The 27,346-nt window shown below is 34.6% G+C and overlaps 1 protein-coding gene and 1 pseudogene across 6 annotated transcripts in view; one reads left to right on the plus strand and one right to left on the minus strand.

Annotated features, from left to right (window-relative positions):
- Positions 1-27,346, minus strand: part of ADGRL3 (adhesion G protein-coupled receptor L3) — a 563,136-nt gene that overhangs the window by 369,652 nt on the left and 166,138 nt on the right. For all 6 annotated transcript variants that reach the window (XM_068542874.1, XM_068542873.1, XM_068542871.1 and 3 more), the window contains one exon: positions 11,090-11,199. In XM_068542874.1, coding sequence (XP_068398975.1) covers positions 11,090-11,199 — 110 coding nt within the window. The remainder of the gene's footprint in view (positions 1-11,089; positions 11,200-27,346) is intronic.
- LOC137763733 (GTP-binding nuclear protein Ran-like) lies at positions 4,457-5,293 on the plus strand (annotated as a pseudogene).

Consider the following 27,346-nt stretch of genomic DNA (forward strand, 5'->3'; position numbering starts at 1 on the left):
CAATATTAGTTCCTTCCCTGTCTGATTCTATGTTGATATGATTACTCTGAGCATTACAGAATACTGAGAAGATTATGGTTTCCTGGAAGCTAGAAAACAGTCATATTTATACTATGGGGGGCATGTAGACATTGTGCAATGTTTTAAAAAACAAGGAGGTTTTCATTAAGGGCTGATAAAACTAAATTAAATTAGTACATACAGAGTAGAATTGGAAGTCCATAAATATGGATTTAATTCAAGTATTACAAGTCAGTTATTGTGAAAATTTCCTGTTTGTTTAAAGTATAAGAAAATTTAAACAGAAATTCATTACATTTATTCATCCTGTCCATCTAGCTCATATATTTATAATCAACCACTTATTTACCCATTCACTATTTCTGCTGCCTCATATAAATAGTAGATAGGTGTAAACAGTAAAACTGATTTTACTAAACACTAATTTGACTTCAGTTTGCCTTGGGTTTTGTATATTTATAGAATTAAAATGACTTTTGTCTATAACAACATGCTGTGCATCCCATGTCCAGCCATGACAGGGAAGGTTTCTATGTTTACATTTTAAAAATATTGTTACAGAAATACACCATAATCTTTATTTAGAAAACAAAACTATGCCTTTACTACTCCATGTCCTAAGTAAAAAAATGAATTTTTAAACTATATTAATCATTTCAGAAAAAAATATTATAGCAGGTTGTATTAGTATTCTACTACTGCTATAACAAATTACCACAAACTTAGTGGTTTTAAACAACACAAATTGTCAGAAGTTCAAAATGGGTCTTAAGGGCTAAAATTAAGAGGTCAGCAGAGTTGTGCTCATTCTGGATGCTCTAGGGAACATTTATGTTCTTGCTCTTTCCAGCTTCTCAGAGGATACCTGAATTCCTTGGCTAGTGGCCCCTTCCTCCATCTTCAATGTCCATCACTCTAATCTCTGTTTCTGTTGTCATATCTCCTGTTTCGAACATTAACCTCTTGCCTCCTTTTTATAAGGATATTTATGATTAGATTGGGTCTCCATGGATAATCCAGGATAATCTCCCCAACTCAAGATCCTTAATGCAATCAAATCTGCAAAGTCTCTTTGCTATTTATAATAACATATTATGGATTTCTTTGAGGGACCGTTATTGAATCTACCATATAAGTATTTAATTGTGTAAAAGAATTTGGGTTTTATAGCAGGATTTTGAAAAAATTTAAGCAATTTAAAAAATTGACAACATTCACAGGAATTGTGATCTCCTACCATTTGAGAAATTCCTCAGAAATAAAACAAAAACATTAAAGTTTATGTAGATTTTTCCCTTTACTAACTAATCATTTTAATGAACTACTATTGTGTTAAAATTGAAAAATTTGAATGAACTACTTTCTAAGCAAATTGATTACTTTTTTCTAGTTTCATAAGATTAATGATTAGAATACAAGAAAATTAACAATGCTCTTTCATAATATTTCAATTGACTTTACAAGAATTTAGAAAAATTTTATCTGGAAAATTAACTCTTTAGATCTCATACATCAAGTTTGCTATAAGATCTTTTTAGCAATAAACACTTTGGGAAAAAAAAAAAAAAACCCTCACCTTCACGTTTTCACTACTTCTCTTCTCATACATATGCAGTATATTTTAAAAACAAAATGTTATATTCCATGTCTCTTTAAACCTCACATGTTTATGCTATTCAATTTGAGGATCTTATAAAAAATTATTTGAATTAAGTTTAAGTGCATTAGTTCTATAATCTTACTATTTCAAATAAAGCTAGTAAGCATGGGTAAACTAATCCCCCAACTTTATTTATGTCTGTAATAACATTTTACTTCCTAAATCAAATATTTTCCTAACTTTGCCAATCCAATTAATTTTTTAATACTCTCAATTCATCTTGTTTCCTTACAATTAGCATCACGTGTACACTTACATATTATTAATCCACTATAAATATATCTATTTATTCTATCTAGCTGTTGATGCCATTTGATATTTGGTTTATTTGATATAAGTTTACCTTTATGTTATTGTAGAATGTAATATTTTCAAAAATATATATTTTAAAGGAAATATCACTTTATTAAATTTCATTCTGCAAACATATTTTGATTCTTAATAAATCCTAGAAACTTGAAAGAAATTGCTGCTTCATTATTAATGGTATTAATAGTACTAATTGCTGGTTGGTATGTCTCCAAGTCACCCTCCCCCATGTTGACGGCAATCACACTGACTTTATATCAGGTATTAGGACAAGCCAACCTCTTCCCAGCCTCACGCTTTTTGGAACTAATGATCTCTCTGCTTTGAAAGCTCTTTCCCAGGCTCTTTGCCTGACTGTCTCATTCTCATTCTTCAGGTTTCAAATACCCTCTCCTGAGAGCAGTCTTTTATCACACCTATATAAGCTAGCCCTTTTATTGTTTTCTATTGTACAACTGTGTTTATTTTCTTCTTGCATTTTATCATTTATGATTATATGTATTGGTTCATGTGTTTATTATTTGCCTTATCCACGGGACCACCAGATCCATAAGGCCGAACTCTACTTTTCCCCAGCACTTAACACACTGATTAACCCATAATACATACTGATAAACTTCTATTGGTAGAATTATTTTTGGTGCAAGAACTTAATACTATATATTTTGAAAATAAAAAAATATATATAGTAACTATTTAGAGTGCTTTTACACCTATTAGCATTGATTAGATACAAACTAGATACAAACTAGATACAACTAGATACAACTAGATACAACTCTAGAACAAGAGTTGCAAATTTAAGTATATTCAGAAGCCAGGAGATATTTTAAAAGAGTATAATGAACCAGGTACAATAAAATAAGTAATGGAAATTACAGGAAATAGCAAAGAATAGACCCTATTTAAAAGGTGCAGCACCTACTCAGCTCTAGTCTATTGTTGCCCAAGGGAATACAGGTCCAGTGTTTCTCCAGACTTCAGGTTAAATCTGAGTTTTAGGGATTTGGGAGACCTAAGGAAACCCTCTGCAGGCTGAATCTGGTCCAGGACCACTAACCTGCAGCCCTTGCTCAAAAGTCTACTGAGGGATCTGTTTCTTTCTAATTATATATAGGCTTTTTGCCAGCCCCATTCTCATTCCTTGGAAACAACTGAATTTCATGCAGTCCTGATGTCCTAGTCTAGATCATTACAGGACTTAGATCACATGGACCATTTTGGTAACTGATTCATCCAAACGCAGAGTACTTAAGAGACTGTCCACTAACTCTTGCTCTCTGGATCACTGGATCTTATTTTTTCAGACCTGTTTTTCACCTTTCTTCTTTTGATTCTGGAACTATTACTTTGTATTTCCCACCCTCCCTCCTGCCACAAAAGGCTTCATTTTTCAACTTAAATTAGTCAAAATTGGTTTTTGCAGATTTGCAAACAAGTATTTCTTATTAATGTATTAGTTAATTACATTAAAAACAGTTTATCTTTGTGCTCCACACTGTGATGGGTATTAGGGCTCAGAAGAATCCCAGCATACAGGTAAGTCATGATTTCTACCCTGCCCATCTGTGGGTTCATCTCCTGTCACTCTTGTGTTTTGTTTTTCATGCAAACACCAAACTGTTTTGGTTTTATATTCACGATAACAGTTACTTATCTTACATTGTCTCATCTGCCAAAAATGATTGCCCTTCTCTTTAAAGTCTACTCATTCTTTAAGATTCAGCTCAAGAGTCATCTCCTCTAGAAAACCTTCCCTGAAGATATACACCCCCACACACCCCCTACAAACATCAGCCGCTATGGGATGGGCATGTCTTCTAGGTGCACTGCTAACATGAAGTGCTTAGTTGCTTTGCTGAACTAGGAACAGTGTAACTTTGGGGACCTTGAGCCTTATTTGGCTAAATTCCTCTATGGCAGAATTTTTATCCTAGCATTCTACCTAGTGTTTAGCATAGTGCCTGGTCTGCAATAGACGTTGTGTGATGAAAGGAAGATAAAAGAGGGAGGTCTTGAAAGCAAATGATATAATCTAGCTGAGAATAATTTCCATAAACATATGAAGCAGCTAGACAAGAATAGGAGAGAATTTAGGGTGAGAACTTCTAAGAAAGTATGTAGTCCACCTACGCTTCCTGTTTTCCAAACTTATAATAGCAATTTTTATGAATATTTCATATTTGGGACATACAATAAAAGTTTAAATTAACTATTAAGTAATTACTGATTCACTTGCAAAAGTTTTATGAATTCTATGTTAGGTGCAAGATACTGTCAAGTAGAAACTATTTAAGAAAGAAACTGGCCCCCGGCCTCTGCGCTGAGCGGGCCTCCGCTCTGTCCGGTCTGCACTTGAAGCAGGCGTGAGCCGGGCCCTGGGGGCCGGGGGAGCCGGGCGGGGAAGCAGCGCCCCAGACGCCGTCGCCATGGCGCGCCCTTGCAGCCCCCACCCGCGTTAACATCACGATGGCTGCCCAAGGAGAACCCCAACTTCAGTTCAAACTTACATTGTTTGGTGATGGTGGTACTGGTAAAACTACATTTGTGAAACGTCACCTGACTGGTGAATTTGAGTAGAAGTATGTAGCTACCTTGGGTGTTGAGGTCCGTCCCCTTGTGTTCCATACCAACAGAGGACCTTATTAAGTTCAATGTATGGGATACAGCTGGTCAGCAGAAACTTGGTGCACTGAGAGATGGCTATTATATCCAAGCTCAAGGTGCCATTATAATGTTTGATGTAACATCAAGAGTTACTTACAAGAACGTGCCTAACTGGCATAGAGATCTGGTACGAGTGTGTGAAAACACCCTCATCATGTTGTATGGCAACAAAGTGGATATTAAGGACAGAAGGGTTAAGTCAAAGTCCATTGTCTTCCACCGAAAGAAGAATCTTCAGTACTATGACATTTCTGCCAAAAGTAACTACAACTTTGAAAAGCCCTTGCTCTGGCTTGCTAGAAAACTGATGGGAGACCCTAACTTGGAGTTCATCTCCATGCCTGCTCTCGCCCCGCCAGAGGTGGTCATGGACCCAGCATTGGCAGCGCAGTAAGAGCACGATCTAGAGGTTGCTCAGACAACTGCCCTCCCGGATGAAGATGCTGACCTGTGAGAAAGTGAAGCTGGAGCCCAGCGTCAGAAGTCTAGTTTTATAGGCAACTGTCCTGTGATATCAGTAGTGCAGTGTGTTTGCCACTTTATTATATAGCTAAGCAGAACATGTGCTTAATCTTTGGGATGCTGAAGGAGATGAATGGGCTTCGGCGTGAATGTAGCAGTTAAAAAAAAAAAAAAACCTTCATTTTTTTGGACCTGCATATTTAGGTGTTTGGGAACACAGTTGTTTCCTCCTTGAGTTCCAAATATAAGACTGCTACAGTCACATCACAGTATTCAGTGGTGGAATCTTGTTTGTTACTGTCATTCCCATTCCTTTTTGTTTAGAATCAGAATAAAATTGTATTTCAAATATCTAAAAAGAAAAGAAAAGAAAAAAGAAAGAAACTGTGGTGGGAAGAAAAAGGAGAAAGAAAGGAAGAATTTTATTGTTCTTGTTATAAGTATCATTCTAAAAAAGAATTTAGATAACTGACATTCCTCTTATAAAGGGACAATACTTGCTACATTATATGGAGGCATACAGAAGAATAATATGAAAAACAGATTGGTTGCTAGGAGCATTCTAGCATTCTTGAGGAATACAATTACAACATCAAACAATTTGGAAAAACTAAAATTCATATAATCTATATTTTTTTACCATAGATCTTCCCTTTGAATTAATAAGGTCTTGTGTGTAGACAAGAGTTTCTTTTGTTTATCATTTTAGCAATGAACATAATGATTTTAGAGGATTAAATTTTGACCATATTTCCTTTTTTCTTTCAAACATTCAATATGCCTTTATTGAATGTCTCCTATGTATCGGAAACTGGAAAAGGTACTGAGGCATTGGGAATCAAATTATATCTTGACGTTCTGTGATATTTTTAAAATTTAACATATGGGTTAATTTCAGCATGAGTTTTAAAATGTGTAATTATTTATTTACATACTAGGAACCAAAGTGTGAACATATTAAAATATGCACTCAGTTGAATATTAGTTGCAAAATGTATTTAGTTATTTATAATTAAATATTTAAAGGCTTTTGTTCATTTTAAATGCTGAAAGATAGTACTTTTTTCTTTTAGTAAAAAAAGACAAAATAACAGGTTATATAATTAATTGTAAATATTAATTTCCAACATTACTTGTTTTGCATGTCTTTCCATAAAGACAATCACATACATAACTTCAGATGGCTAATATGAATGGTGAGAAAGTCTGTAAGTGCTATAAAATAAGATTGGTTTAACCAAACACTCATTTCTAGTGGCTCTCCAATTGTGTGCTTCCCCCATCTATTTCGAAGAAAATCTACCAGGAGAGAAGATTACTACAATAAGTAATATGTACTTTGTATTTTTAAAAAGAAGAAACAAAGAACTGAAGAGAAATGCTGGACTGTGAGAGAAGACAAACACTTTTTGAGTGTAATGTGTGTGAAACTGTATGCCTTGGAAGAAAGACAAATTATCAGCAGGATATAAAGTAAAGCTAAAGTAAAGATTTTTTGCTCAGAAGTACTCTATATAGGTGGTTAGTTGTTTTACTGTTTTCTCTCTAACACAAGTCATCCCTGTAAACTGGCTAAATGAAGGAAGCTCTACTTAAAGATGCCACAATTTCCATCCCAAATCAGGCTAGAAGTGATGGGGTGGGGTGAGAAGAAGGAAGCTGCGAAAACAAAACTGTGGCATTGGTAAATGCTGAGGTTTAACCTCTTGAATATTTGGGTCATCTCCTGGGGAGGAAATATCATGAAGGAGGAAAATCAAACCTCAAAAGAAAAGGCAAAGGCTATAAAAGTCATACTGGAACTAAGGTGTCACAGGAAAAGAGAAAAGTATTGATTCAACTGTCCCCAAAACAGGGTATCTGTTGAACCCAAACAAGAAATTACAGACAGTAGAAAGAAAAGATTAAATACAACTTTAGTGATTTGGAAAAAACTGAGTACAAGACACTCAAAAAACTGAGTATAAGACAAATTCAGTAGCCTCACTAAATTGTTTAAAATTCCTAATTTTCCTTATTTTATTTCCTACTGTCATCTTTTCAAAACAAGCCACACCATTTGGTTGATTTAGGTTAAAGTCCTCTTAAAAATTTCAGTGTTCATTTATATACCGATTTACTGACTCCTAAAACTCTGCAAAAATTATTGCAAGCTTATCTTAGATGTTTTTAATTTTCCTTCTCCTGTGTGATACAATAAGCTTTGTTGAATTTTTCTATATTACCTCTTAAATATCGTTAATATTGATATGTTTTTCTATATATTTTTGTTTTTCTATATTTCTATATTTTCTTTCTATATTTTCCATGAAAAAGTATCACTTTAAAAATCAATAGTACCATAGAAACATATACACACAGAGCATATATAAAAAAAGAAAATATCAATAATATTTTTCCACATATCAATATTAAGAAAACTTTCATAACAAAGTATATCACCATATACACTGCAGTTTGTCATCTTAAATTCAAAATGAAAACGGATATTATTAAATTATATAACAAACAGAACCTAAGAGCATTTGTTGTTTGGTTGTTTATTCAGTTGTTCAGTTAGAAAATTTTCAAATATTAATATTGAACCCTAAATATGAAGTCTGTCTGCTACTAATATAATAGGGTCTTTTAACAAGCATATTAATTAAGTACAAGGATTTTCTCCTATAATACAGGTAATTTAAACAACTTTTTAAGTTACTACTTAGATAAGAGCCTCATTCTAAATTGTCGGTGGTATTTTTATAGCACAAATTAGTCTTTGCCATAAAGCTTCATTAGGTGTTTGGGTAAATAAAAGTTGCAGTGATCCAGGTGTTTTAAGAAAAGAATACAAACCTCTTAAAAGTAAGTAGCAAAAGAAAGAAGAAAAAGGGTCCGAGCCCTTGAAGCATTTGCTTTCACTATGTACCATTACTGTACTGATGAAAGTTAAATATTGAACACCATTGAATAACTCTTGAAAATATAAAGGGTAAGATCTATGGGGAGAACTATAGCTGCATCCTTAAGAACAGGTATTACAGACAAACTCAACTCTTGGCTCTGCCATTTCCTAGCTATTCTACATTTTACATGAAACATTTTACTTATCCTATTGAGTATGTTTCCTCTTCAGCAAAGTGCTGACACTCATACCTAACAGGGAGGAGACTGTGAGAATTAAATAAAATAATGTATGTAAACATATAAGCCATGTAGTAAATGTTAATAGATGAAAGCTATTTTAATAAGTGAATATTTTCAGCATTGGAAAAATCAGTGTTTTTTTTATGCTGGAGAAAAGAAAAAGAGCTTATTATTAACTAAATCAGAACTTGTAGTAGTCCACCCCTTATCCATGGGGAGTACATTCTAAGACCCACAGTGGATTCCCGAAGCTGCAGATAGCACCAAACCCTATATACACTGTTTTTCTTCCTATACATACATATCTATGATAAAGTTTAATTTATAAATTAGGCACAGTAAGAAAATATCCAAATTTCCAGCATGACTCCTCTTGCGCTTTGGGGCCATTAAAACATGGGTTACTTGAACACAAGCACTATGATAGTGTGACAGCTGAAGTGTTACAGATGACTGACTAACAAGTGGATAGCATATATAGTGGATACACTAAACAGGGGGATGATTCACGTCTCGAGTAGGATGGCATATTTCATCATGCTACTCAGAATGGCACATGATTTAAAACCTATGAATTGTTTATTTCTGGAAAGTTCCATTTAATATTTTCAGACTGAGGTTGACCATGGATAACTGAAACCAAGGAAAGTGAAATCACAGATAACAGGGGACTACTGTACTATAGATGAGGGAAATTTTAATTTTAATAGCTTACCTGAGCTAAAGGATCCAGAATTTTTGTTAAGTAACCAGGCTTCCTGATATCTGGCCATTTTTCTACTAAACCAGCCTACCTTTCAAATCAGTCACTATAGTTTATTTTATGGTTTTTACTTTCTTTTGGATTATTTTCTTTTAAGTTCATGTTAAATTTTCTAAATGAGTTTCCAGTTACGCATTACACTTTTAACTGAAACATACTGAAGATAATTTAAACAAACGCAATTATACTATATCATATAAATTAAACTGTGCATAAACTGGAAAGTGGTTGCACCTGTGTTTATAATTCTTATTTAATGAAACAATCAGATAAATATTTTAATATAATATGAACATACTTCTAAGGCAATCAGTACATTTTCGGGATTACCAGAAACCGGAAAATATAGGATATTCAGGAATCAAATTGCCCAACTCTAAAAATTTATAAGAGAGAGGAAATCTGTGGTAAACCACAATCCTTTTATACAAAAGTGTATGAGCAAGTTCTTATCTACATTGAAATGATTTAAGAAGATGATTTTTCAGAATGAGTTTGGCAGAGGAATTTGGAGTAGTTATCCTTAAAGGAATTCTGAAGAAATACAGAAAACTGAAGAAACAGCTGTGAAATTCTTTAATTTTTAAAAATTGTGAAAAAAAAAATTTGACAAAACTTCTTCAGCTTTCATGTTGCAATAATATGATTGTAAGTTTCTTAAAACTGCCTTTAAAAATGAGGCACACCTTATTTAATATTTTTTAAATGCTTTTGGAAATAGCTATTCTACATATTTCACAAAGATCTTATTATGCAACCTAAGTATAACTGTCACAGTTCTAAAGTGGACTACAAATTTTATTTCTTTAAAGTATCACTAATGAACAATAAATGGTCATTTAGCTTTATATTTTTATAGAAGGGTTCCTGGAGATAACAATATAAGAAGCATAACCTCAATTGAGATTTCAATAAAACCTATACACTTATGCTTTTTTCACAACAAAGAAAGTAAGCTTATAAAACTGCCCTAGATAAACTTTCTCTGTTCAATCACACTGTAAATAAAGGAACAAAGAAATTTTCTCTTGATTGCTTTCATTATTACTTTTAAATTTCAATTCATTTCTTGCTGGCCAAATTTCTCTGTTATTGGAGTACACACACTTACAGCTCATAAGGAATGTGCTGCTTTTTAAATAAACAGCAGTGAGGCAAGCCTAGAACTACCTCTTGACACAGTAAACTTGCTGACCCCCAGATGCTTTGTTTCTTCTGAGATGTCAAGGGAAGTTGGAACCTGGGATTTGTTTATGATCCCAGGAGTTTTCTACCTCTGGGATGAGCTGCATAAGATCACTCAGGAAATCCTGAGAATACAGGATTTCCTGAGTGATCTTCACTAAGGTATCCCATGAATAATTAACTAGTCAGATCAAAAATATTTCTTTTGAGATGATGATTCTACCTTTGGATAAAAAAGTCAAAAAAAATGTGTCATTTTTGATTGTTTGATTTTTCATTATTCCTGAAGAAAAAAGAAAAGTTGTTGGTATATATCATTTCTGACATAAAGGTTGCAAAGACACAGTTCTTGAGACTGTAAAAGATACATTCTCTAAAGAGTGTTTTAGTTCATGTAATCCTTGTATTTTCTTTCCAATCTGCTCCCTCTGGGTGAATATATTTCTACTTCTCAATATATTGGCAGCACAGGAAGGTTAGATATAATTGCTACTATCAAATTCAAGATTTATCATTTTCTATACTACTATATATACAAGTATATTATTCACTTTCATTTCTGTTTGCTTGGACCTGGAGGGATATAGTACTGGCATACCACTCTTTCATCCTTTTTCTAAATATTTTATATTGCATTAAGAAAAGAGTTTTAAAATAGATACTGATATACAGAAATGTATAGTCAAAATTAAATGCTGCAGGATCATGCAGGCAACACCTAATTCTTCCAAGGGTGGGGAGAATGTAAGACCCTGAAAAATTAAAATTAGCCAGCTTTTTAATATAATTTATGTGATTATTTTTATGTTTTCATAGAGACTATGTTGTTAATGCATGCAAAACAAAGCTTAATATCTTTCCTTTTTACAAGAAAAGTACAGGAATATACATACTGTAAGGGACACATTCATACTGCACTTCAAGGTATTTATAGGTTCCCGGACATGGGTCTGGAAAAACATCGGGACCTGCCACCACTGCACACTGGGTTCTGTTATTGCACCTGAAGTCAAAAGAGAAGAAAAGAAAAAAATAATAAGTTTCTACATAGTTAAATGATTATTAACACCAATACCAATTTTATTTTAGTTGCTAATTACACAGATTTAAATAAGGTTTTGGTCAATTTAGGGTTTTAGACTTGTTGAGGAAATATCTATAGTATACCTAAAAAAACAATAGACATTAAAAATTCATTCAGGCTGAGTTCGGAAGATGGCTGAAGAGTAAGACGCAGAGATCATCTTCCTCCCCACAGATACATCAGAAATACATCTGTACGTGGAACTGCTCCTACAGAACACCTACTGAACGCTGGCAGAAGACCTCAGACCTCCCAAAAGGCAAGAAACTCCCCACGTACCTGGGTAGGGCAAAAGAAAAAAGAAATAACAGAGACAAAAGAATAGGGACAGGACCTGCACCAGTGGGAGAGAGCTGTGAAGGAGGAAAGGTTTCCACACGCTAGGAGCCCCTTCGCGGGCGGACACTGCGGGTGGCAGACGGGGGAAGCTTCAGAGCCACGGAGGAGAGCGCAGCCACAGGGGTGCGGAGGGCAAAGCGGAGAGATTCCCGCAAAGAGGATTGGTGCCGAGCAGCACTCACCAGCCCGAGAGGCTTGTCTGCTCCCCCGCCGGGGCGGGCGGGGGCTGGGAGCTGAGGCTCTGGCTTCAGTCGGATCCCATGGAGAGGGCTGGGGTTGGTGGCGTGAACACAGCCTGAAGGGGGCTAGTGCACCACAGCTAGCCGGGAGGGAAGCCGGGAAAAGGTCTGGACTTGCCGAAGAGGCAAGAGACTTTTTCTTGCCTCTTTGTTTCCTGGTGCACGAGGAGAGGGGATTAAGAGCGCTGCTTAAAGGAGCCCCAGAGACAGGCGCGAGCGGCGGCTATCAGCGCGGACCCCAGAGACGGGCATGAGACGCTAAGGCTTCTGCTGCCGCCACCAAGAAGCCTGTGTGCAAGCACAGGTCACTCTCCACACCGCCCCTCCCGGGAGCCTGTGCAGCCCGCCACTGCCAGGGCCCCGAGATCCAGGGACAACTTCCCCAGGAGAATGCACGGCGCGCCTCAGGCTGCTGCAACGTCACGCTGGCCTCTGCCGCGCAGGCTCGCCCCGCCTCCGTACCCCTGCCTCCCCCCGGCCTGAGTGAGCCAGAGCCCCTGAAGCAGCTGCTCCTTTAACCCCATCCTGTCTGGGCAAAGAACAGCCGCTCTCAGGCGACCTACATGCAGAGGCGGGTCCAAATCCAAAGCTGAAACCCGGGAGCTGTGCAAACAAAGAAGAGAAAGGAAATTTCTCCCAGCAGCCTCAGGAGCAGCGGATTAAAGCTCCACAAACAACTTGATGTACCTGCATCTGTTGAATACCTGAATAGACAATGAATCATCCCAAATTGAGGAGGTGGATTTTGGGAGCAAGATATATTATTTTTTCCCCTTTTCCTCTTTTTGTGAGTGTGTATGTGTATGCTTCTGTGTGAGATACTGTCTGTATAGCTTTGCTTTCACCATTTGTCCTAGGGTTCTGTCAGTCAGTTTTTTGGTTTTTTTTTTTTACTTAAGAAAATTTTTTTATTTAATAATTATTTTTTATTTTAATAACTTTATTTTATTTTATCTTACTTTATCTTATTTTATTTTATCCTCTTTCTTTCTTTCTATTTTTTCTCCCTTTTATTCTGAGCCGTGTGCATGAAAGGCTCTTGGTGCTCCAGCCAGGCATCAGGGCTGTGCCTCTGAGGTGGGAGAGCCAACTTCAGGACACTGGTCCACAAGAGACCTCCCAGCTCGACGTAATACCAAACGGTGAAAATCTCTCAGAGATCTCCATCTCAACATCAAGACCCAGCTTCACTCAACGACCAGCAAGATACAGTGCTGGACATCCTATGACAAACAACTAGCAAGACAGGAACACAGCCCCACCCATTAGCAGAGAGGCTGCCTAAAATCATAATAAGGCCACAGACACCCCAAAACACACCACCAGACATGGACCTGCCCACCAGAAAGACAAGATCCAGCCTCATCCACCAGAACACAGGCACTAGTTCCCTCCACCAGGAAGCCTACACAACCCACTGAACCAACATTAGCCACTGGGGACAGACACCAAAAACAACGGGAACTACAAACCTGCAGCCTGCGAAAAGGAGACCTCAAACACAGTAAGATAAGCAAAATGAGAAGACAGAAAAACACAAGGCAGATGAAGGAGCAAGGTAAACACCCACCACACCGAACAAATGAAGAGGAAATAGGCAGTCTACCTGAAAAAGAATTCAGAGTAATGATAGTAAAGATGATCCAAAATCTTGGAAATAGAATAGACAAAATGCAAGAAACATATAACAAGGACCTAGAAGAACTAAAGAGGAAACAAGCAACGATGAACACAATAAATGAAATTAAAAATACTCTAGAAGGGATCAATAGCAGAATAACTGAGGCAGAAGAACGGATAAGTGACCTGGAAGATAAAATAGTGGAAATAACTACTGCAGAGCAGAATAAAGAAAAAAGAATGAAAAGAACTGAGAACAGTCTCAGAGACCTCTGGGACAACACTAAAAGCACCAACATTCGAATTATAGGGGTCCCAGAAGAAGAAGAAAAAAAGAAAGGGACTGAGAAAATATTTGAAGAGATTATAGTTGAAAACTTCCCTAATATGGGAAAGGAAATAGTTAATCAAGTCCTGGAAGCACAGAGAGTCCCATACAGGATAAGTCCAAGGAGAAACACGCCAAGACACATATTAATCAAACTATCAAAAATTACATATAAAGAAAACATATTAAAAGCAGCAAGGGAAAAACAACAAATAACACACAAGGGAATCCCCATAAGGGTAACAGTTGATCTTTCAGCAGAAACTCTGCAAGCCAGAAGGGAGGGGCAGGACATATTTAGTGTGACGAAGGAGAAAAACCTACTAGCAAGATTACTCTACCCAGCAAGGATCTCATTCAGATTTGATGGAGAAATTAAAACCTTTACAGACAAGCAAAAGCTGAGAGAGTTCAGCACCACCAAACCAGCTTTACAACAAATGCTAAAGGAACTTCTCTAGGCAAGAAACACAAGAAAAGGAAAACACCTACAATAACAAACCCAAAACATCTGAGAAAATGGGAATAGGAACATACATATCGATAATTACCTTAAATGTAAATGGATTAAATGCTCCCACCAAAAGAGACAGACTGGCTGAATGGATACAAAAACAAGACCCATATATATGCTGTCTACAAGAGACCCACTTCAGACCTAGGGACACATACAGACTGAAAGGGGATGGAAAAAGGTATTCCATGCAAATGGAAATCAAAAGAGAAGTGGAATAGCAATTCTCATATCTGACAAAATAGACTTTAAAATAAAGACTATTACAAGAGACAAAGAAGGACACTACATAATGATCAATGGATCAATCCAAGAAGAAGATATAACAATTGTAAATATTTATGCACCCAACATAGGAGCACCTCAATACATAAGGCAAATACTAACAGCCATAAAAGGGGAAATCGACAGTAACACAATCATAGTAGGGGACTTTAACACCCCACTTTTACCAATGGACAGATCATCCAAAATGAAAATAAATAAGGAAACACACGCTTTAAATGATACGTTAAACAAGATGGACTTAATTGATATTTACAGGACGTTCCACCCCAAAACAACAGAATACACATTTTTCTCAAGTGCTCATGGAACATTCTCCAGGATAGATCATATCTTGGGTAACAAATCAAGCCTTGGTAAATTTAAGAAAATTGAAATTGTATCAACTATCTTTTCCGACCACAACGCTATTAGACTAGATATCAATTACAGGAAAAGATCTATAAAAAATACAAACACATGGAGGGTAACAACACACTACTTAATAATGAAGTGATCACTGAAGAAATCAAAGGGGAAATAAAAAAATACCTAGAAACAAATGACAATGGAGACACGACGACCCAAAACCTATGGGATGCAGCAAAAGCAATTCTAAGAGGGAAGTTTATAGCAATACAATCCTACCTTAAGAAACAGGAAACATCTCAAATAAACAACCTAACCTTGCACCTAAAGCAATTAGAGAAAGAAGAACAAAAAAACCCCAAAGTTAGCAGAAGGAAAGAAATCACAAAGATCAGATCAGAAATAAATGAAAAAGAAATGAAGGAAATGATAGCAAAGATCAATAAAACCAAAAGCTGATTCTTTGAGAAGATAAACAAAATTGATAAACCATTAGCCAGATTCATCAAGGAAAATAGGGAGAAGACTCAAATCAATAGAATTAGAAATGAAAAAGAAGTAACAACTGACACTGCAGAAATACAAACGATCATGAGAGATTACTACAAGCAACTCTATGCCAATAAAATGGACAACTTGGAAGAAATGGACAAATTCTTAGAAACGCACAACCTGCCGAGACTGAACCAGGAAGAAATAGAAAATATGAACAGACCAATCACAAGCACTGAAATTGAAACTGTGATTAAAAATCTTCCAACAACAAAAAAAAAAAAAAAAAAAATCTTCCAACAAACAAAAGCCCAGGACCAGATGGCTTCACAGGCGTATTCTATCAAACATTTAGAGAAGAGCTAACACCTATCCTTCTCAAACTCTTCCAAAATATTGCAGAGGGAGGAACACTCCCCAACTCATTCTACGAGGCCACCATCACCCTGATACCAAAACCAGACAAAGATGTCACAAAGAAAGAAAACTACAGGCCAATATCACTGATGAACATAGATGCAAAAATCCTCAACAAAATACTAGCAAACAGAATCCAACAGCACATTAAAAGGATCATACACCATGATCAAGTGGGGTCTATTCCAGGAATGCAAGGATTCTTCAATATATGCAAATCAATCAACGTGATACACCATATTAACAAATTGAAGGAGAAAAACCATATGATCATCTCAATAGATGCAGAGAAAGCTTTCGACAAAATTCAACACCCATTTATGATAAAAGCCCTGCAGAAAGTAGGCATAGAGGGAACTTTCCTCAACATAATAAAGGCCATATATGACAAACCCACAGCCAACATCGTCCTCAATGGTGAAAAACTGTGTTTCTCGCCTAGAGTGAAAAATGGTGGAAACCATTTCCACTAAGATCAGGAACAAGACAAGGTTGCCCACTCTCACCACTAATATTCAACATAATTTTGGAATTTTTAGCCACAGCAATCAGAGAAGAAAACGAAATAAAAGGAATCCAAATCAGAAAAGAAGAAGTAAAGCTGTCACTGTTTGCAGATCACATGATACTATACATAGAGAATCCTAAAGATGCTACCAGAAAACTACTAGAGCTAATCAATGAATTTGCTAAAGTAGCAGTATACAAAATTAATGCACAGAAATCTCTTGCATTCCTCTACACTAATGATGAAAAATCTGAAAGTGAAATTAAGAAAACACTCCCATTTACCATTGCAACAAAAAGAATAAAATATCTAGGAATAAACCTACCTAAGGAGACAAAAGACCTGTATGCAGAAAATTATAAGACTCTGATGAAAGAAATTAAAGATGATACAAACAGATGGAGAGATATACCATGTTCTTGGATTGGAAGAATCAACATTGTGAAAATGACTCTACCACCCAAAGCAATCTACAGATTCAATGCAATCCCTATCAAACTACCACTGGCATTTTTCACAGAACTAGAACAAAAAATTTCACAATTTGTATGGAAACACAAAAGACCCCGAATAGCCAAAGCAATCTTGAGAACGAAAAACGGAGTTGGAGGAATCAGGCTCCCTGACTTCAGACTATACTACAAAGCTACAGTAATCAAGACAGTATGGTACTGTCACAAAAACAGAAATATAGATCAATGGAACAGGATAGAAAGCCCAGAGATAAACCCATGCACATATGGTCACCTTATGTTTGATAAAGGAGGCAAGCATATACAGTGGAGAAAAGACAGCCTCTTCAGTAAGTGGTGCTGGGAAAACTGGACAGCTACATGTAAAAGTATGAAATTAGATCACTCCCTAACACCATATACAAAAATAAACTCAAAATGGAATAAAGATCTAAATGTTAGGCCAGACACTATCAAACTCTTAGAGGAAAACATAGGCAGAACACTCTATGACATAAATCAAAGCAAGATCCTTTTGACCCACCTCCTAGAGAAATGGAAATAAAAACAAAAATAAACAAATGGGACCTAATGAAACTTAAAAGCTTTTGCACAGCAAAGGAAACCATAAACAAGACGAAAAGACAGCCCTCAGAATGGGAGAAAATATTTGCAAATGAAGCAACTGACAAAGGATTAATCTCCAAGATTTACAAGCAGCTCATACAGCTCAATAACAAAAAAACAAACAGCCCAATCCAAAAATGGGCAGAAGGCCTCAACAGACATTTCTCCAAAGAAGATATACAGATTGCCAACAAACACATGAAAGAATGCTCAACATCATTAATCATTAGAGAAATGCAAATCAAAACTACAATGAGATATCATCTCACACCAGTCAGAATGGCCATCATCAAAAAATCTAGAAACAATAAATGCTGGAGAGGGTGTGGAGAAAAGGGAACACTCTTGCACTGTCGGTGGGAATGTAAATTGATACAGCCACTATGGAGAACAGTATGGAGGTTCTTTAAAAAACAAAAAATAGAACTACCTTACAACCCCGCAAACCCACTACTTGGGCAGATATCCTGAGAAATCCATAATTCAAAAAGAGTCATGTACCAAAATGTTCATTGCAGCTCTATTTACAATAGCCAGGACATGGAAGCAACCTAAGTGTCCATCAACAGATGAATGGATAAGGAAGATGTGGCACATATATACAATGGAATATTACTCAGCCATAAAAAGAAACGAAATTGAGTTATTTGTAGTGAGGTGGATGGAGTTAGAGTCTGTCATACAGAGTGAAGTACGTCAGAAAGAGAAAAAGAAATACAGTATCCTAACACATATATATGGAATCTAAGAAAAAAAAAAAAAGGTCATGAAGAACCTAGGGGCAAGACGGGAATAAAGACACAGACCTACTGGAGAATGGACTTGAGGATATGGGGAGGGGGAAGGGTAAGCTGTGACAAAGTGAGAGAGTGGCATGGACATATATACACTACCAAACGTAAAATAGATAGCTAGTGGGAAGCAACCGCATAGCACAGGGAGATCAGCTCAGTGCTGTGTGACCACCTAGACGGGTGGGATAGGGAGGGTGGGAGGGAGGGAGATGCAAGAGGGAAGAGATATGGGAACATATGTATATGTATAACTGATTCACTTTGTTATTAAGCAGAAACTAACACACCATTGTAAAGCAATTATACTTCAATAAAGATGTTAAAAAAATAAAAAATAAAAAATTCATTCAGTTTATTTATATTAACTAATTTAATATGTGATTGAACACAGCATGATTTTGAGTTAGGAGTTAAATACTGCTTAAGCAACATTAACTGGCCCATAGGATATTGCCAATGTGAAGACAGGACGATTTGGTAGGAAAAACTCACTCTCTTATAAAAAAAGTAATTAAGAAAATAGAACCACAGAGCTTTAATTAGGCAGTAGTAAAATAAATTCACTGATTATCATATTATTTTTTTATAGGCAGTGAACATATGGTGTTGAAATGCTTTTAGCCAAACCTAAAAAATAAAATCAGTAAAAACTTTAAATATTAAAATATATCTAAAAATTTAATTTATATAAATTAATATAATAATAAACTAATCCCATAAGTAAAACCATTTTTAAGAATGGACTCATGTTCCTCATGTACAGCCAAATAATGACACTTACCTTACAGATTGCTATTCACAAATGCCAATATCGTATAATTTAAAATAACTTTAAATCTCCAAAGAGAACAATCAGACATCACTATTGAAATAGAAACACAAACTAGGCATATTTTGTGGCAATTGGGCTAAACAGATCTGGGTTAGCAGATTTACTCATGGGTTAATAAATATACATATAATGAAATTGATTCTTACTCTGAAAAAGACACCCAAGGTCAGAGTGGCCTCGTTACAGTAAATTTTACTCTGACACTTTCTAGACCCAATATCGTTCCTCCCTTCCTTCCTCCCTTCCTCTCCCTCCCTCTCTTCCTTTCTCCCTTCCTTCTTTCTTTTCTTTTCTTTCTTTTTCTTTCCTCCCTTCCTTCCCTTCTTTCTTTCCTTCCTTTCTTAAAAAGATGCTTCCTTTTTTGATATGACCAATACCTCTGAATCCTTGCTAGGCTACTAGTTGGATAAGGAGCATTTAGGGCAGAACTCATTTTGATTTAGAGTGAAAATGCTTTGTGTTTACTCAAGGCTATCATTTGCCAGGCTTACTGAGGATTTTATTTAGTCCCTAAATTAAAATTGATTCATTAGTAAATGTCTTAAACTGAAAAATACATTTTGTGTTATCAGTGAAAGATTAATAAAAGCCAATATTCCATTCTCATCAGTCAGTTTAGCATAACAGCTAATCCTGAGGGTCAACATGTTCTAAAGTTCTCTTGTGTAGATTTAGTGTCTAAAGATGATTATCAGACAATTGTATAATAACATTAATGTAAATGTGGCTGTCCTCAACATGCATTACAAATAGGTAGTGCAAATATTTTAGTGTACTGACACTTTTTAAAAATAGCAGTACTTTCCTATTACATAGAAAACCCTTTAGAGGAAACTGTCTCAAGTTAAAAGACATGTTTTTGCAGTTAAAGCAATACAGTTTTCACATCACGCCTTTAAAAAATAAACTCATAAATCTATCTCAGGATTTTATACAATGAGCAGCTATATAAACTCAGTTATATCCATAATTGTTACAGAAACAATCAGTTATTATCAGAAATGCATTCAAAGTAGAAATAATGCAAAATGAAAGTATACATGATAAAATTTGATGATATTTAAATATTCTGTAAATATAATATTATTGCTGATCTCAATCATTAAATTATAATGTTTAAAATAAATATATATATATACATATTATATATATTATGCTTTGTCTCTTGGCCTCCTGTTGTTTTACTGCCTACTATCGTACTTTTTTCTAATTACTACAGCTCTTATAATAATAAAATTAATTTACAATCTGTGTCTATTCTTATAATTTTCAGATGTAAATGGGCAATTAAAAATCTTTTATTATTTAAACAATCAATGTTTGCTATCAACAAACCAAATTACTAGTCATTTTTGAGTAGGGCATAAAGGTTAAAATTTACAATTATGGAAGTGTTTGTTTCACAGAAAAGTGTCTTGAATCAAAAAGAATTTCACATGGTTATATATGTATAGATCAGATATTAAAATATAATATGGACATTAGACACATCCATCCATCCATCTAGTTATCTAAACATGTGAACTGATCATTTGCATATTATATACTATTTAATTTACAAAAATACTAATTATTTATGTATATGTAAAAAAACTGAAATAAGCGACATTTGTTATGAACATTAGACACTGTAATGAGTCCCAAATATCTTACTTAATGTTAACCAAAGAAGAATCAAGAAAGCCTTCTACCTGATGAGATAGTGTATGTGAAGAGGTATATAAACAAACACATTCTACACAAATAATATACTGCGTCATTGTCATCATTGTTCTGTAGAAAACAATGCTTTACAGCATTTACTTTTCAAAATAATTTATATTCTATTATGATTTCTATATCAAATGCTTTTTATAAATTAGGATACTGAAAAATCAAAAGGTAAGCAACCTCTGGAATATTATTTTTGTATAAGATATAATACTGATTGTTTAAAGGCTAGCTACATTTCAAAAACAGGAGTTTAAAAGTCTGTGTTCTTTCTTTTTTATGATTTCAGTCGCTGTGAGTCAAAATGAAATTAACCTTAATATTAGATTAAAGATTATTGATCAATTTACACCAGTAAGAGTACTTTTATAATTATATCAAAGTCATCAAAAGTAAATTCATCCTAAAATACTCTTGATGATAAAAGGGAAATAAAATAGTTGAATGTTCCAATGTGCTTTACACTCAGATTTTTCTTTATATTTACTTTTAATTTAAATATAAATTAAAAAATGATTTTCAGTAACCCTGATATTAAGGATATTCTTAAAACCCATAGTAAAGGGTGAGAAAAGACTACAATGATATGGTCAAATGTATCCTAATCTACTAATATTCACAGAAAAAAATGCCATAATCTTATAAAAGCATTAAGGCTTCAACTTTTGATAAAAGTTTCAATATTTTTTCATCGGAAAATTTATGCAATAAAATTTTTCTACCCCAACAGTAGACAATATTCAAATAAAGTATTTGATAAAAAAAAAAAAAGAAGATGACAATAACAAATACCAGATAGAATTCTCAAAGGAATCTCTTGGAGTTTCAATTTTTACATATATAACATGGAGGTCAGTTATTTTACTACCTCACAGAGTTGACGTGCTTATAAAAATGCATTAAAAATTTGTAAAGTATCACATAAATGCACACGGTATACTATTTGTTGCTGTACCTATCCACATTGTTATCATTATTAACATCAGTCATTTGCTTTGGGATGGGTTAATAACACTTCATTCCAGATAGACTGAGTCTTTTGAGAGAAACCTACAACACAGAAGAAGTGACACACAGACAAGCACATAGATGCTTTGGATTGAGAGTAGGAACAGGAAAAAACAGATTCACGTTTTTTTAAAAAAGAAAGCCAAATAAATTAGTTGTATGCAAAGTACATTACCCAGGATACCATAAGTTTGAGATTTATAGTAATGCTTTAAACTTATCAAACATGTTCACATATATCCTACTTGTCACTTCTTTTTGAGATGAATGTCACTAGTACCAATTTCACAGAGGAGGGAATAGGTATGGTGATGTTGAATAACTTTTCAGACTCTCAGTAATCAAATAATCATCACTGGACTCCAGAACAATGACCTGAAAAGCACTAACCTATTGTCTCCTGAGCGTGTGAGTCATACATCTCATGGTCACTCTGGGAAACTAATTTAATTCACTCTTATATGTTGTCAGGAGTACTATGATGATCTGATGAGGTAAAGATCAGCTGTGAAATATCTAACTGGCCCAGGATTCATTCAGCTGTGGTGTGAATCAGGCATTCCAAGGAAGCTCTGAATTTAAATTAACATTACATAACCAGGCCCTCTCAATTCAAATTGGAATGCAGCAATCAGAAAGATCAATCTCTGAACATAAGGTGGAAGGAGTAATAAGATAAATGAGTATTTCTTTATATATAGACTATTCCAAAAGAAAAAAAGAAACACAAAAACATGCCATTTTAATTCAACCCACATTCAAAGCTCCAACTTAAGTATATTTGCCATCTATTGATAAAGTTTATTTAATAAATATTATGTAATATGTTGAATGCTATTGGTTATTAGCACTAATTTTAAAGTACTATTGCTTAACTTAAAAAGAGGTCTTATGATGACTGCCAGGGAAGATAAACATAATTACAGGATTAGAAATTAGACACAGAATTATTTGATGCTAACTTATTCATTCCAATATGATTCATAGCAGTATAAGAACAAAAGTGGTTAAGAACGATAATGAAGAAGTCACCTCTGGGGCAAAGAAGTTCCTTTATTTGCCACAACATACTGCAGCATATAATAAAAATGATATTGCTAGGTTTATGCACAAATCATCTACTCAGTAAGTTATTATATATAAAATAAACGAACCAACCTCTTTTCTGCTAAATTTAGGAAAGTGTTGTTTGTTTTAACTTCCATATCTAGATAATAATTAGCAGCCCATTTTCTCCCGTTTAGTTACAACAAATTTATAGGTGAAGCATATAAAATGAATCTTAAGTATAACTATGTTTTAAAACATTCTTACATAAGAGACATATAAGGATTGTATTGGTTGGTTCCATAGCTCTAGTAATCTAATATGGTACAATTAAAATAATTTAAATAAAATATTGTTGTATTTCTCTACTAGGAGGGTAATCCATAGGGTTCTCCCTTAAAAAATCCAATTACATATTCTTATTATGCTCTTAAATCAGTGTGTACAAAAAAGCCAATCCTACGAATGCTCAGAAACGTCTCAATTAATGCTTCAGTCATGCAAATATATAAAACTCCATTTAAAATAATTGGAATAACAAGATATGATGGTGTAAAAAAAACATACTTTGTGGGTGTCTCTTTGTTAGCAAAATTAGTCATATGAATTTATATTAGTATTTATCAAATGACTGATGAAGAAATACATACACTGAGTATACTCAAGTAATTCACAGCATCTAAAATATGGCAAATCAGTGTTTAAATCATATAAGAATAAGGCATTATGTTCCAAGAGAAAAATGTTTTAAAGATAACTATTCATGCAAAAAACAAGGCACTACCATCATGACACATTAATATTTAAAATCTAAAAATGTTTCTCAAGATTGCTGTGGCTATTCGGGGTCTTTTGTGTCTCCATACAAATTTTAAGATATTTTGTTCTGGTTCTGTGAAAAATGCCATTGGTAATTTGATAGGGATTGCACTGAATCTGTAGATTTCCTTGGGTAGTATAGTCATTTTGACAATACGGATTCTTCCAATCCAAGAACATGGCATATCTTTCCATCTGTTTGTGTCATCTTTAATTTCTTTCATCAGCGTCTTATAGTTTTCAGAGTACAGGTTTTTGTCACCTTAGGTAGGTTTATTCCTAGGTATTTTATTCTTTTAGATACGATGGTAAATGGGATTGTTTCTTGAATTTCTCTTTCGGAGCTTTCATTGTTAGTGTATAGAAATGCAACAGATTTCTGTGTATTAATTTTGTAACCTGCAACTTTACCAAATTCATTGATGAGCTCTAGTAGTTTTCTGGTAGCGTCTTTAGGATTTTCTATGTGTAGTATCATGTCATCTGTATACAGTGACAGTTTAAGTTCTTCTTTTCCAATTTGGATTCCTTTTACTTCTTTTCCTTCTCTGACTGGCGTAGCTAGGACTTCCAAAACTATGTTGAATAAAAGTGGCAAGAGTGGACATCCTTGTCTTGTTCCTGATCTTAGAGGAAGTACTTTCAGCTTTTCACCACTTAGTATGATGTTAGCTGTAGGTCTGTCGTATATGGCCTTTACTATGTTGAGGTATGTTCTCTCTATGCCCACTTTCTGGAGAGTTTTTATCATAAATAGGTGTTGATTTTTGTCAAAAGCTTTTTCTGCATCTATTGAGATGATCATATTGTTTTTATTCTTCAATTTGTTTATGTGGGGTATCACACTGATTGACACTGAAAAATCCTTGCATCCCTGGGATAAGTCACACTTGATCATGGTGTATGATCCTTTTAATGTATTATTCAATTCAGTTTGCTGGTATTTTGTTGAGGATTTTTGTGTCTATGTCCATCAGTGATATTGGCTTACAATTTTTATTTTTTGTGGTATCTTTGTCTGGTTTTGGTATCAGGGTGGGCTCATAGAATGAGTTTGGGGGTGTTCCTTCCTCTGCAATTTTCTTGGAACAGTTTCAGAAGGATAGGTGTTAGCTCTTCTCTAAATGTTTGATAGAATTTGCCTGTGAAGCCATCTGGTCCTTTAAGTAATCAGGGTAACTAGGAGTTTTTAATTCTCAGGATGGAATGTAGCAATATAAAAAAACCCATAAATTCATATGTGAATATCAAGAGTATTTTGCTCAATGTCCATAAACAGAACAGAACAACTCTCTTTTCCTCAAGACAGTACTTTCCCTATGTGCCACTGCCTGTCGCTCTGAGACCTGCAAATACGTCATTCATTTTGGACTTGCCTGGGAAGAATAAGGCAAATATCTCATGGTAGAATATGAATATATATATATATATATATCATAAAGGAATCATGTAGATCTCAATTAGTAAGAGAACAAAATGGTCAGAAAAAACGAAATCAATCATCATAAATATTAAAAATTTTCCCTAATTCTTATATTGTATATCTACACCTAGCATTCACACAGGAATTTGTCAATGTTGTCCACATACACTTTAAGTGGCAATTTAAGAAGAGTAACAGAAGTGATAAGGCCCTTGTTTGCTGTTTTTATTTTTGAGAACATTGATTCTAAATCATAAACTAAAAATATAGTAAGATCTTAAAGAACACATCGTGACAATGTATTTAAACCAAGTTCTATGATTCACAAGGTGATTCTTTAGCCTCAAGTCTTTCATTTTCTATATTCTTTTATATTTCATTTCACAAACATTCTTTACATTAGAAAAATGTGATGTGACAGAAGCAAGTGAAAACATGACCAAAATGATGAGCGGGGAGAACTATAGAAACTAGGATACTATGTTAGTTTTCTTATTGCTTCTGGAACAAATTACCACAAACTTAGTGGCTTAAAACAATGCAAATCTATTCTCTTATAGGTCTGGAGGTAGAAGTCCAAAATGAGTCTTCTACGGCTAAGACAAAGGTGTTGGCAGAATTTGTCCCACATGGAGGCTCTGAGGAGAATCTGTTTTCTTGCCTTTTTTCAGTTTCTAGAGGCTGTGCCTTCATTTGTTGGCTTGTGACCCCACACCACATCACCTTTCTTCACCCTGATTCTGACATGGCACTGCCTTCTTCCTTCTTTGCCCTTCTTGCTTCCCTCTTATAAGGACCCTTGTGATCACATTTAAGGCCCACCTCCATAATCCAGGATAATGGCCCACATCAAGAACCTTAACATCATCACCTAAGTAAAGTTCTTTTAGCCAATTTTAGTACAATTCACAGATTATGGGGGTAAGATGGCAATATCATTGGGGGGCTATTATTCGGCCCACCACAAGTGCTAAGCAAAAAGACATATTGAGACTGTCTCCTGAGGTGGTCGCTTTGTAGAAGTCTTACATGGGAAGATGCATATCATTACAGTGGAGCATGGCTAAGGTGTTTAATGTCTCCCTAATATACAGTTTTATTTATTAAAAGGATGCATAGGCCTCCATTTACATACACTATCTTTCAGTACAAACAAATGGTTTGATTATAGTTTGGCTAAAAGACATCGTATTATATGTTTGTTTTGTTGGATCACAATGGAATTTTCAGTGCATAAAGCTTATTGTGATAGATGTGAGAAACTGAGCTAGATTTGCCTGACCCATATAGGTTACTCTTAGAGCATTTTACAGAAATTGGGTCATTGTTTCAATTTGGAACTTTGTAAAGTTTAAAATATCAAACATAAAACTTCATAAAATGTGAAATATCAAACATTAAGAAATTATTAATGAAACCCAACTGATTCATATTAAACTGAATTCATGTTTCAGTGTCATTACACCTTTCTGTGAATAAATAAAAGGTGACTATTTCACATTCACAGATTTAAATAAATAATTTTATTTTGACAAAATTCAATTTAAAATACTAATTCTGTACTGCACTAAAAAGATATTATTTGTCTATGCTCTAAACTATTTCAGTAGCAATTTGAAAAATAGGAAACTTTTCAGATTCTCTTATTATAGTATAAATTTACAAGTTTATGAACCTTAAGGGTTTATTATTGGGAATTTTTCAAACTGACAATAATATTTTGAAAACACTGAAATATGTTTGAAAATGCAGTAATCTTGCAAGGAAGTCCAATTTCCAAATATTCCACATATCTCTGGGTAATGTTTGATAGAATAAATTATCATAATCATCAGTCAGCATCCACAGAATATTTATGGAGCTCATTCCAAAAATAAAATGATTAGCTATGTTAGGCATGAATACAATTCATAGAAGCATGCGTTGACAATAAATGGAAATGTGCATTTAAAATTAACATGTTCACAAACATTGCTTGGAAAAGTATTTCAGTCCTGAGTTATGTGTCAGTGATTTCTAAGCTGTAATCTTCTAGTAGTAGCTGAATGCTATAACAATGGTTACATAGAATTATGAGAAACTTTTCATTTAAAAATAATTGGAATTGCATCTGTATTAGTTTATTACTGTCTACTTGCAGTAGCATATTGGAGCTGAACATTCTTTACTTGCATGTATGGTTAACCAAATAAATCTGTGTGTGTGTGTGAATTCATTATCTGAAAGTACAGTAGCAAATGGAGGTATTACTTGTTTTCTTCTAA

This window comes from Eschrichtius robustus, chromosome 4, assembly GCF_028021215.1.
Source record: "Eschrichtius robustus isolate mEscRob2 chromosome 4, mEscRob2.pri, whole genome shotgun sequence".
Classification (NCBI taxonomy): domain Eukaryota; kingdom Metazoa; phylum Chordata; class Mammalia; order Artiodactyla; family Eschrichtiidae; genus Eschrichtius; species Eschrichtius robustus.